General features: G+C 39.2%; 2 protein-coding genes across 4 annotated transcripts in view; both read right to left on the reverse strand.

Moving 5' to 3' along the window:
* The window catches only part of fgd4a (FYVE, RhoGEF and PH domain containing 4a), a 73,428-nt gene extending 65,741 nt beyond the window's left edge, over positions 1–7,687 (reverse strand). Inside the window, exon 1 of one of the 3 annotated variants that reach the window (XM_020934893.2) lies at positions 7,423–7,687. In XM_020934893.2, coding sequence (XP_020790552.1) covers positions 7,423–7,531 — 109 coding nt within the window. In that variant the 5' untranslated portion in view covers positions 7,532–7,687. The other 2 variants (XM_055155964.1, XM_055155965.1) reach the window with 2 other exon arrangements.
* Positions 7,688–9,844: 2,157 nt separating this feature from the next.
* Positions 9,845–13,966, reverse strand: part of bicd1a (bicaudal D homolog 1a) — a 29,944-nt gene continuing 25,822 nt past the window's right edge. Inside the window, 5 exon segments of the mRNA XM_020935297.2 lie at positions 9,845–9,968; positions 10,955–11,040; positions 12,597–12,807; positions 12,939–13,090; positions 13,196–13,933. Of these exon segments, the coding sequence (XP_020790956.2) occupies positions 9,845–9,968; positions 10,955–11,040; positions 12,597–12,807; positions 12,939–13,090; positions 13,196–13,933 (1,311 nt within the window).

Genomic DNA, 13,966 nt, shown 5'->3' on the forward strand with positions numbered 1-13,966 from the left:
ATATATATATATATATATATCCCTCCACTACTATTACCAGAAAAAAATGAAAGGTTTAGAACAAAATGCCCCCAGGTGGTGACAGGTGAGATTACACATAGCACATGACGTTACTAATGCAGGGGGCAGAGGACAGTGTGGAAAAAAAAAAAGTGATCTAGCTTGACAGTCAGTCAGAGAGTCAACAGGACTGCCAGAGGGTAAAAATGAATTATTGAACTGGTGAATAAGCACTTTGGGTCTTGAACGGTGTTACATAAATCCAATACATTATTATGATCATGTCCACACAGTCCACATGTAAATATGTGCAGAAGTGTAGTAGACAGTGTGCAGCAGACAGCCCTGCACCTGAGGGAGTGATAAACCTGAAGGTGTGTGTATGTGTAGGGGTGTGTGTGTGTGTCTTTGTACGCGCGAGTATGTGTGTGTGTTTGCAGGCGTGAGACCTGACACTGTGTAAAATATGGTCAGGCCTGAGGCATGCTGGGAAGAATACTAACTAACAGGAGAGAGGAAATGTTTCCACACAAATTCCACTGAGTGACAAATCAAAGAAAAACAAGAGCAATTTGACTTTTTTTTTTTTTTTACATGCTCTCCTTATTTATAATTAAATGTCAAATATCTTTATTAGGGGTGTGCAGAAATATTGAAATATTGATACATTGTATTGTTTAATGTGATAATATTGTATCAGTATCAGGGACTTTTGAATCAATATATTGCCAAGAATATTTCCTGGTATATTTTACTATATTATTTTACAGTTTTGAACTACAGTTTTGTTGCTTGTTTACAGGAAGGAAACTTGTTTCTGCAACACATTTGACATTTTCACTGTTTTGAGCAACTTTTTTTTTTAACAATACCCAGCCCCATAGACTGCATATATAAATGGCCACAGCTAACTTACTAGCCACCACGTTCCAAATAGGAAGTGAACATGGGGGTGCTTCTGGCTCCATCAACTCCAATTTATATTACAGAGAAATTGTTACCCCTCACTCTGTAACTGCAGCATGAAGCCTCATAATTTTTAGTCTTACAACGTTCATATTAACCAGCTCTACATGATCCTGGTGTTTTATTTCACTATTTTGTCCATAAATAAATTCCTATTGCTAATATAGAACATGGCTCTTCATCTGCTCCTATAACCACTAGCCTCGTGAGCTTCATGTGACCGGAGCCGAACACACTGGGACATCACACTCCCTTAGTCCACGTCTGTATACAGTCTATAGATAAACCAATTACATTCATGGCATTCAAACAAACAGTACATATGTTAAAGTGAGGTAACAGTGAAGTCCTATGCCTTATCTGCCTGTTAGGGGGTTTTAATGATGATACAAATATTTCCTAGTCCACAGGAGGTCTTTGCTCTCTTCTCTTGTTTGCTGTGAAATCATTTAATGAACCTCAAACTGTCTCTGCAGCCAGTAACAACACACTGGACAAACAGCCACAGGCCATAAACAGTTGTCTACCACCAGTAATGAAAGCAAAAATGCAGTAGAGCAAATGTTACAAAAATGCTCACTGGGTTTTCTCATATAAACTAGGGGTCATTAAAAATACATGCATGTTTAAAGTAAGTTATACATTATATTTTAGGTGGTGCACTAAAATCACACTTCCACTGGGGCAAAGGTACTCAACACTTCTGAGTAGACAAAGTTTCTGTAATCACTCAGTAGGTTGATCAGGTAGTGTCATAGTTTGTATTTGCAGTTGACGCAGGGCAAGTCTTTAGTCAACCAAGAATTTCTTTAGTTGACTACAGCCATACATTATAAAAACTATACACTGACCCAGCTTTTTCTTTTCCGATACTGATGTTAACACATTTTTTTTCAACTCATACTAGAGCAGAGATTAAGAATATTACTTATTTTCTTTAAACAAAAATGTATGGTTAAATATTACCTAAATGTGTTTTGTAACTGTTACTTATCATTTAAAGTAACTAAGGAACAGCTTTGAAAACACACAAGTTCAACAATACAAGGTGTTTTAGGCCAAGATTGGTCAGTATATTGTCTAATTATACCAATTTATAGACCAAAATGAGATACTGATTGAACCGATATTTCAGAACTGATATCCAGTCCATCAAAATTTACACTACTGGATTGCATCTCTAATGACTCACATAAGATCATAAGAAATTTCCCTAAATTTATCAATGCCTTCAACAAACTGGCAATTAATTGATTTCTTGAAAAAGCACAAGACACATTTGCTTCTCTTTTGTTCTTCTACAACTCTCCCTTTCTACTACAGGACTGGAACAGTTGAGCGTTTCCCATCACAAAAGCCCACACAGTGAAAGGACAGGGGCCCGCTGCTGCTCCTGCCTTTTCCTTCCTGCAGCTAAACCAAAGCCCTGCACTTCCTCTGCTTCACTGAAACAGGACTGAATCACCCTCTGACAATACGCAACTACACACAACTTTACACAAACCAGGCTAACTTAGGAGCATACAAACACACACATGTAGCCTATACGGAGTTGCCAAAAAGTGGTTGAAAGAGAGCTCGTTCCCAGGACTCTGAAACAAATTCTTTCTTTAGACTTAAAATGCTGTTTCTCACGCTTCTGTCCAATGACAGAGTGTGACCATGAAGCAATAAGAACCACACAAAGTAGACAAAAATAGTCACGTAAAGAATATTTGATCACACTAAAAAGCATATGACAAAATGGGTAGTGAATCAGAGTGTAAAGTCATGATGATAAACAAGGCATATGAAGTAACATCACGAGTCCAGTTAGTAATTATATTTGTAGAAGGATAGGCAGAACTGTGATGTTAATAATATATTATTAACAGCTTCTATAATTCAGGGGTTAATCAATACATTATCACAGTACTTGTAGTAGAAATCATACAAAAGCATACAAATTTACATCATGGAGTATTGTGATCTTACCATAACAGCAGAGGAGACCCATCCCTTTACCTGTCCGACCCCAAAACCAGTACTTTCGTCGCCGTTTCATTGGAAATCCAGTCTTTTTGTATTTTCAAAAATACATCAATGTTGTATGTCCATTAAAAAATCACCTACCAGAGAGCACTCGTCCTAGAAAAGACCTCCTGCATACACCAGCCAGCCACTCCATCCTGCTGTCAATCACTGATAAGCCTGATAAATAGCATTTTGTTCTTGAAATACGCATTTGTGTACTATTTTCTGTCTTTCCTTCCTCTCTTTACTTCCTCTTTTTAGTGAAATGACCCCAGGTAGGAGGCTTTCCACTGCTCCAGACATCAAACAGCATTAAGAAACTTTAGTCATGCACCAACTCATTTCTGTAGTCTATATACCACAAGTGGGATGTCCTCCATTTCGCAAAGGCGTGAAAAAAAAAAAAAATTGCTTCATAGCTTGCCAAGGGATGGAGCAACGAATTTGGGTAAAGGGACTTGGTCTTGTATAGTTCCTTATTGGTGAGGTGAGGTGAAGTTTAGGTGGTGAGGTCTCAGAGTACATTGGCAGGAGAGGCTGTAACAATGCCAGTGATGCAGGGAAATGACCCAAGCAACAGAGAGCCACACCAGGCTACACAGACAGACAGGAAGCACAGGCTGGTGTTAGGGAGATAGAGAGTTTCCTGACTGGAACAACCAAGTGCAGGGAGTGGGATTTCTATGATTCATTGCTCTTTAATTGACAGTTTTAAAGGTGCATTGTGTAACTTTCCTGGTAGGGGATCTGCCACAAGCTTGTTTCTATGAGATATTAAAGCTTTGCCTGAAAGATTTCACAGTTTGGCATTAAAATCATCTATGTTGTTGTTGTGGTAATCAATTACAGGTGTTTTACTGCTCAAAAATACACTAAAAACATGCATTTCTCCGCAGATCTGACCTGTAACTTGACCTGGAGGCATTGCGGGCTTGCTACAGAATGGCATGAAGAAAATCAGACACTACCAGTCCAAGTTACAGGTCATATCTCTGGAGAGGCGACCCCACTCACGGTATGAGCATTTTTGAGCCCTAAAACACCCACAATAAATAAATGTTAGATTAGTCAGGTTAATGCCATACTTTGGAACTTTCCAGGTAACTACTACTACTGCTAGAGATGAGAAGAATACATAAAATCTCAGAAAATACTAAGAATTATTTTGCCATCATATTCCAATAATAAATAAATAAATAAATAAACAAACAAACACAAGATTGGGGCTATACAAGAATAATAGGCTCACACTAATTACCAGTAATAAAGTAGGATCTACCAACAACTTACACTATTATACAAAACCACAGTCTTCTAATCTTCACACCTTATTAAACCTTTGTGCGACACAGTGGTTAGAATCATCTTTACATGTCCTTGGGCTGTCAATAATACAATGTCTAATTTATCAGAGGGTGGAGTCAAGACTTTTTAATCATCGCCATAACCATAGGCAATTGAAAGAGCGTGCTATACCTTTATGTTAGTATTTCTGACACTCTACTGCCACCTACTGGAAAGCAACTGCACATCCAGGCTCACAAAGGCACAAATTATTGCACACAAAACGGATTTCCTGTTACTATTAGATCATAATAGCAGCTTTGCATACAGTTATTTTAGCAAACTAGCACCACACCCATATTCTTGTGCAAATATAAAATGTAAATAAACTACTGTCCCTGTCATTGTGCATGTACTAATAGGAGAAGTTTAGTGGTTGGAGATTCAGTCACATAGGACATAATAAATATTTGTAAAAATCTATATACTAGGGCTGTATGATTATGGAAAAAAACATTATCACGATTATTTTGGTCAATATTGAAATCGCAGTTATTCAAACAATTATTTTTTTGTTACACGATCCATTTATTCAGCATTTCTCTCTCTTAAAAACCCCAAAATAAAACACTTTGAAACTGATCATTTACGCCAAACATTCAAAAAATATACAAAAAATAAATATGGCCTACAAATATGTACCTAAGAGCAGTTTTGCAATGTATAAAACATAAAATGAATAAAATATACTTTGATCATGAAATAAGGCATAGAAAAACATAAATGTATCAAAAATAAACTATATATCCAGCTGTTCTACAATCTCTATATTTAAAAAAAATAAAATAAACTTAAACTGTTAAGCTTTACTCGTTTCAACTTGATTATATGAGTTTGAAGATCGCTTGACACACAAATTGAAACTGTAATAAAAATGTAATTAATTGCGCAGCCTTACTATATACTATAAACTAACTACATAACTTTGGAGACAATTTATCCTCACAAAAGTATAAGTTTTTAGTTTTTTTGCTGTATCCTTGTATCTTCAACTATAATGACAAGAATCTGACCCCCTCACAGTCTCTAATAGTGGCGTGTAAATGGCTGGGGCAGACAGAGGCCTCAGTTGTGACACAGTGGAGCGTGGTACAAAAACAGTAATTATGTGAAAAGTACAATTAACTCATGGTCTAGTCCACTGAGAGACAGAGCAGAGGACAACAGACTGAGGGGACATTATATCAGGACAATAACATCAGAAATCACAGCCTCACTGCTTCTGTCCTTGCAAAATAGTTTATAGTTTAATATAGTTAAACGTGAATTTGACTCATCTGAGCTTTTAGCCATGGTATATGTTATTACCTCATCAAAATCATATCGGAAGTTGTGTTTTGTTTCATTCACAGGATTGAGTAAGCCTTTATTATTAGTCTGTCTACATCTCCAAAGCTCAAAATGGTCTGTTCCACCTTATAATGTCATGTATAGTTTTCAAGTCAACAGCTACATTTTACCTTTTTTTTAGTGGAGACTGACAATCTGGGGCTGAAATCATCGAAATGATTCTAGTGAAGATGTATGGAGTTTAAAAACACAGTGGAGCACTCCCTGTATAACCACATCCACATGACATCACAAGGATTATAACATAAATCAGAAAACAGTGTAATACGGGCCCTTTAACGACTATTTCTACTCACAGCATAAGATCTTGTTTGATGGGTGTGTGGTAATCAGCAAGCAAATAATCTACAGTCACCATTTGTGTATAGTGGGTCAGTAAAGTTTTGTTTGCAATTACAATAACTCACTGCCTTACATGCATTGACTTGTATTTTGGGCAACTATGAGGCACAGAACACACCTTTTGCCATTGGGAAATTTCATTGTAAGGGCCCATATTACACTGTACTCTGATCTGTGTTATACTGTTGTTTCCTCATCACAAACACCTGGAGTTGTGTTTTAGTTTATTTACACATGTTTAACACACAAATCTTTCATATTTAGGCTTATAGGTTTTTCCCTCACTCGTCCACCTTATGATGTCATGTGGTAATACACGAAATGCCCCACTGTGTTTTTAAACATCATACACCTTCAATAGAATCATCTGAATAATTTCAGTCCAGAAGCTGCCAAACTAACTACAAATTAATTAATGACATCACTTGGTGGAACAGAACAGTTTGAACTTTGTGTGGATGAAACAAAACACAACTCTGAGTGTGTTTTTGATGAGATAACAACATTCTGACATGGCTTAAAGCTCACAAGAGTCAGTTTTGCTCATAGGACCTTTAAGGCCAGAATGTAAAGTGCTCATATAAGTCTGTGACAGTGTCCTTTCACTTTACCTCTATCCTGACAAGAACCTTATCACCTGGCCTCTGCTCTTGTGTCTGACACTGCAATTCAAATGTGTCACTTACGGTATTCCCTTGCCAAAGTCCACAGAATTACAGGATTCTGGGCAGGATTTTCCCGCATGTGCCTGGGTACAAGTTTGAACAAATTTAACAGTAAGATGGAAGATCGAGCAAAACATGTTTTTGGCTTCTAGTGACTTATGTAAATGCATGTTTTAGAAGTAGAAACATGCACATCTAGGTTGAGCTGCCACATGTACATAATGCATCTGTATTAATTTTACATTAATTTACTGTTATACTGTTGTACTGTGTCTTAGCTAAACTAACTAAATAAACAACAGAAACAAACAGAAAGTAGAACACTGCACTCTTCCAACAAAACTCCCCCTCCATGTGAGAAAAATGTGCCCCGCAGCTTAGTGATAGTGGGCCACAACATGCTGAAACGTGCCACTACACGGGGATTCATACTTGTTGAACTGCTTCTATAGAGGTAGAGTACATGTGGTGATGTGTAGGCAGGCGTGTGTGCGCCGTGCGCGCTGGACGTGGGATCAGAACACACCAATGTCACACAGACAGCAGACAAGTTTTATTAACCATGAAGTCATTGTCACTGGAGAAGTAATAACCCTACACAACAATATTCTGGGAAAAGCCAATTTATAGAAGAGGCTGGTGGTTAACACCTTAAAAAGTTCAAATATACGTTTTTGGTTTTTTTTTGCTTGTTTGTTTGAATTTTATTATTTCTTGTATTTTTTTTTCGTTTCTTACCCACCTGTCTCATCAGCCTCCTCACTCGACTCGTCCATACTTAGGGGTTTTCTTCGAAAGGCGACCCTGCTGAAGCCGTCCATTCTCCTGTGCAGCACTGACCGCTCCAGCATAGAGATTGTGCACAACAACAATCCTCCAAAAACATGGACCAGGTGCTGCGCGCCGTGCGTCCGACAGCAGTGCGCACGTGAGCCGAAGGCAGCGGTCCCTGGGGTGAAAACGTGGTCCCAGACACGAAAAATACACTCCCATACCACAAACAAATGCTGATAAAGTCTTACGAAGAGTTTATAACACTACGATAAACTGACATGGGTTTTGGCGCTGTTCGGGCGTGGGGATTCGGGGAAGAATTGTGTGGAGTTTGCCGAAGCCCCGCCCAGTTTCTCTGCGCTCTAAATCTCTGCTTCTCACATATTCTCCAATAAACCATAGGTACGTGAGAAATACTTTTCAGTGATGATAATTATTACGGTGGTGTAACTTGTCCTCTTATTTTAATGAGCATATATTTGCCTACTATTCTACCAGCCAACCAGATTAACTCATGCTAACTAGCAAACATAAATCTGCAATAAAAAAATAAAAAAATAAAAATGAATAAATAAAAATAGAGGTCTACTCTGGTACTTTTTGTTTTAATCTGTTGGTTAATTACATTTTCTTTAAAACAAAAGACAAATTAACAGAACAGTGCAGACGTTGCAATGTTTTTTTGTCATAATAAAGTCCAGTAATAATGTTTTAATGCTCTGTTCAGTAGAAATATTATTGTTTATTTATTTTACCTGATCAAAGCTTTTTCACGTTCATTCTTCATATAAGTAGCCCAGTCCATAATGCTATAGAGAAGATAATAAAGTCAGAAGTTCAAGGAAAAGTCTTTTATTAACTATAACACTGGCCACGGGTAAACTGAAGGGCACTCAGTGAGACTCATCTCGGCCTGTTCCTCCCAGACTCTCTGTTTAATCAGTGCTTCATTTGTGCAAACAAATCATAAAAGTCCTGTGTGGGAACAGGAAATACTCACTGTATCATTCAGAAATTGCAGAAAAAACATTCTAATCAGCCATAGGACACTACACACAGATGACAGACAGTCACCAGTACAAACAGTACAACACTGATCTGGCTTTTGGTTGAAGATTAAATGGTTTGTGCAATTAGGAAAACTAAATTTATTTAACTGGTATGAGGACTTACATAGGTTATGTTACAAATATTGAGCAAATTACATCCATCTTAATCTAGAAGAAGCTTCCTGTTTATTTGGTCTGAACGTGGGTAGTGTATTGCTGTTATAAGAGATGCATTGTGCTTGGAAATATTGCAATCTGTTCTGGACTTTCTGTTAAAAACACAAATTTACAATTTTAGTTAATTACACATATGATTAATTAATTAAATGTATTACTGTAAATCAGGAGTTAGTGAAAGACATAAGCACAATGAGAAAGGTTTAGATCTGAACTTAACACAAAGTACAGTGCACTCAGCCATGAACTCTCAAGGTCAGTTTACCTCTTGGCCACTTAAAACCTGTGCAAAAAAAGGCATACATAAACATAAACATAAATATTACAAAAAAGAAGATATAAAACTTGAAACATGGAACCATAAAAAATTCAAAGATTAAAAACCTTTAATTAGGCCTGTCACAATAACACATTTTGATGAGTGACGTCTCGAAAATATGCTGATGAACATAAATATAGAAATGACTTTATGCCACTGACAGTAAACCTTTGAACCAATTCAAAAACAAACATAAGCTGTCGTAAATACAGATCCCAATGAAACACTTTAAGAAGTTTGATGATACTGACTCAGAAATGATCCAATCCTCTACTGTGCATATGTTATTGTACTGCAAAAATATACCGTACACTTCCAAGTTACTGCAAAGAAAAGGCACACATCATAAATATTAAGTCCAAAAAGTATTGTTCCATCTGAAATTAGTTCCAGTTGAAATAGTAATTATCATGACAGGCCTTATTTAGGATGCTTAAATTGTTGATGTACAGTTAACCAATATTAGGATTAAAATGTAATGCTATTGTTTGGTTAGGCAAGGCAAGAACACCAATTCTTTCATTAAAGTCAAAACCTTAAATTTTTTATTTATTTTTTTATTTATTTATTTTTTGCTGCGTGGTTTAAAAGACGTTACACATCTTTTTTTATGAAATATTGCAACAACTTTGCCAAGTGATGCTTATAAATATCAGTAAAAAAAACAAACAACCAAGTGAATCAATTAAATAAATAGTTTCAAATAAGAACAATTGTCACAGGCTTTTACACTGCAGCTCAGTTATTCAGTAGGACGACATCAGTGAGAAGATGGTCCTGCGCCTCTTCTGTGACCCTGGTAACACAGAGGGGGGACAGGGGCTGTGGGTTTGTCTCTGAGCAGGTCAGGTCCCAGGCGGCTGGTGGAGCTGGTGGGACAGGCAGTTACGAGGGTCACACACAGAGAGGGCAACACTGTGTCCAGACCGGGCTGAGAGCTGCTCGGAGGCATCTGGGGCAGATCTACGACTGAAATGACAAAGTCAAAAGAGATTAGTCAGATAAATGTTCAAAATGTGAATACAAACTAAAGATGACATATGTGCACTGCATATGGCATCATTTCAGTAACAGAAAAGGAAACAGAACAACATGAAGTTCACTAGAACAGGTGACAGTAGCTTAGGAGGCAGAGCTGGTGGATTGACTTGTAACAAGAAGGCAGGGGTTTGAATCTGACGGCCTGCATGCATACTGCCATTGTGTCCTTGAGCACTTCGTCCAGTGGCTCCAGTATCTCTGGAGGCTGGTGTATGAATAAGTATTAAGCTAATCAGTGTCACTGTTTCACAGTGGTTTGAGTTCCTAGATGTATAAACTATTAATGAATTTCCCCCAAAGCTATAACTGGAAACTGCTGTGAAACTGTGGCCATACCGGCTTGTCAAAGCCTGATCTCATCTGATCTCAGAAGCTAAGCAAAGCCGGGCCTGGTTAGTACGTCTGAAAGCACTGGAAAAATCAAGTGCCACAGTGGGGTGCCAGCAGCAAAAACTGTTGTTGTGTCCTTAGGCAAGACACTTCACCCACATTTCCAAGTATGAAAGTGGTGTGTGCATGATTGGAGAGGCTGATGTTGCAGACTGGCAGTCTCGCTTCTGTCAGTCTGCTGCAGGGCAGCTGTGGCTACAATAATAGCCTACCACACTATTATTACACTACGGTGTATTCAGATATACCGACCCTCACAGTATATCAGATACCATTTCTTCATCTACATTTAAGTGTATTATATCACTAACTAATGCACCATGCAAAGCTGTGCATGCAAACCTAGGCAGTGTTTAACTTGTGCCACTTGTTAGTGCACTGCAGACTGCAATATAAAAGTACATGCAGAAAGTGTGCCACATTCATTGCGACGTGTTATTACGGGTCAATCAAGTTGCTGCAAGTTAGTGATGAAACTAAAGATAGACTGAAACTACAGCTACCAGCAGCCTTCAGCTGGTTACCTGCGGGCAAGAGAGGGCCTCCCTCGCCTTAGTGGTTGGGAGAATGGCGATACTGAGGCAGCAGGCTGCTGACAATCTACAAAAAACTGATAAATTAGACAAATATACAGTGGTGACGTTCAGGGTTAGACAAGGGACCCACAAGAAACAAGGGTACAACAGGAAGGACCATGTGAGAGTATCTGAGTGTAAATACACTAAAGTCTAGCCCGCCACTTCATTATGTGTGTATTCAAAAACTCTTCCAGGGTTGTTAAAATTCATTATTATGTAACTTTTAGTAAGAATGCTTATGTGTGTGCAAACATATGTTACATACAACAAGGAAAAGCAGCTTCACAAAGAGACAGTCGACACAACAGTCAGCAAAAACACAACACAAAGCAACTGACAGACAGACAGACACTGACACAAAAGCAAGTTCACCAATTCAATGTATTGTTTGTTTGTTTTTTACACAAAATACAGAGCATATTGGCAAAAGATAATTAAATATTGAACCCCATTCTGTTCATCTACATAGTCTATTTTCCTATACCCCTTCAAACCCACCCATACATTTTAGAAATATAAACCCTGATAACCATAGTATAGTAAGCACCCACTTATTATTTCATGGAATGGAATAAAATAAACTACAGAAGCAGCGTTTGACAGGTCATTTATTACAGGTGTTTAAATAGTAGAGTAGAGTATGCCACCTGGTGGTCAAGTTGGGGACTGGTCTTTTTTTGGGGCCAGTTTAAGCCCCTTAATTGAAGTTGGAGTTACAGGAATGACGCTAACAACTTTTTAAAATCTGTTGTCCAACGTTATTATGAAGTTTAGTTTTCAACCTGTCAAAAGCCAAATGTCAGTGCTTCAAAACTAAACAGCATGCACTGTTAATTTATAGTATGATGTATTAGGTAAGGTTATGGTTCAAATACAATTAATATAAAAATTAATTCCTGTTTGTATTGTGTAATATGTATAACATTTGCATGCCAATAAATACCAATGAGACACATACAAGAGTCAGCCACTAGGGGGCACTGTGTATCACGGAACACAGTGTCTCTGCAGAACACTGCACATTCAGTTTCTGTTGATTATTATGTCAGATTTAAATATTGGCACTTATGTTTATTGGAATCATACTTTCCCACTACTACAGGTTTCAACCAGTATTGTATTTCTGCAAACCTGTTTTTCTTCACCTCCCTGCATTTTTCCTAATTCCAACACTGCATAAGTAGAGCCAAAAAGCTACCTTCTTTTTGCATTATAAGTCATCTCTTTCATCTTTTTGCATTATAAGTCATCTCTTTCGGGGAAGGTGAGGAGACACTGAGGTGGAGTTACAGGGGCTACATCTTGGAGATCGTTGGCCTGTATCCTGCCTTGAGTAAACCTTTCTTTGAATCTCTACTGTCAGCCAGTCTGGGTTTATCACTACAGGCTCTATGTCCACACTAACAGTGGAGAGGTCTGGTTTGGACCCATCTGAACCTGAGGTCTGGTAGAGAGGGTTGGAGGTCCAAGCAGGCGTGTTTGGATAAGCTGGTTCTACAGAGGTAGGTAGGTTGAGGGTGCTGAGGACACACAGACTGTGGAATCGGGTGGGGCTGGGGGGAGCTGTGCGGGCAGCTCTGCCACTTACTTTAGGAGGACTGCTTTTAATCTTGGGCACTTTAGCGCCACGGCCTCGATGTGTCTGCTCGTGGTCAAATTCTAGATCTTCCAGACGTTGTGTTAGAGCCAGTTTCTGCTGGATCGCCATTCGCAGAAGAGAGTTCAGTGTCTTTTTCTCATCTTCTGCAGCTGCCAGCTGCCTCTGCATCTCATCCAACTGGGTAACATACTCATCACATCTATAAGACAAATTAGATAAAAGTTTAACTCAACACTGTCAGATAAAAGATCGCTCTGATATGATCTGTTGTATTGTCTTTGAGTGTTTAGAAAAGCACGATGTAATTAACATGAATCATTATTGTGTTACCTGGTAGCAAACATAGCTCTGAGAGATGAGAATGTTGCTGCATCTTCTTTCAAAGCCTTCAGCTCATTCCGCAGCTTCATCATGGTCTCTGTTACCATTGCCTTCTCATTTTCATATTTGCTCTTCAAATTGGCCAGAGCAACCTCTGCAGTCTGAAACATAGATTATAAATAATATTATTATTTACATTGCATCATGTTTACCTGCAAGATTAATCATAAGCATTAGTGCCGTCACAGGAATAAAAAAAAAATTACCTGCTTATTGGCCTTCAGCACCAGCCTCAGGGTAGCTATCTGTTCCCTCTTAGTGCTCAGCAGAGACTTCAGCTTGAGGATCTCCTCCATACAGGACTCTTTGTCCTTGTCAAGAATAGGGGCCAGTTCTCTGGCAGCAGCCCTCTGCCGGGACAGCTGCAGGGAGCGGTCCACAGCCCTCTGCAGGTGCTTAATCTGATCTCTGATGATCGCATTGAGGTTGTAAATATTCATGGGCTCTTTGCGTAGGTCCCCTGCCTCTGAGGGTACAGGGGATGAACATGAGGACAGACTGCTGGCTGTGCGGGTTGGGCTCCCATGATATGCTGGAGAGTCTACCCCAGAGGTAGACTCACTGTGGCTGGTGTCTTTAGATGGGGAGTCCATGGGGCTGCGCTGAGGGTCAGAGGAGCAGGCAGCAGAGATGGCAGCCAGGCGTCGGGCCAGGCGGGGGGACAGTAAAGCCCGGGGGTCATCTGAGCCTTTGAGACTGCCACCGCGAGTGACACGGCTCTGCCTGTAGTAGTCCAGCATGACACGGTTTGGAGTCTCATTGTTGCATAGACACACATGATGATAGAGCTGAGCCAGCTCCTCACTGAAGGTCACCAACTCATCCTGGGCTGTGTTCAGCACACTCTGGCTCTCTACTGTGGCTGATGAGGCCGCTCGGAGCTCTGCTTCCAGTGTAATGACCCTCTCCTTGGCCTCACGACACACACGCTCCAGGTTAGTGACCTGAAAGGACACATGTATTAGATCACATACTCA

This window comes from Boleophthalmus pectinirostris, unplaced genomic scaffold (assembly GCF_026225935.1).
Source record: "Boleophthalmus pectinirostris isolate CB_2022bp ecotype Guang Dong unplaced genomic scaffold, ASM2622593v1 HiC_scaffold_2, whole genome shotgun sequence".
Classification (NCBI taxonomy): domain Eukaryota; kingdom Metazoa; phylum Chordata; class Actinopteri; order Gobiiformes; family Gobiidae; genus Boleophthalmus; species Boleophthalmus pectinirostris.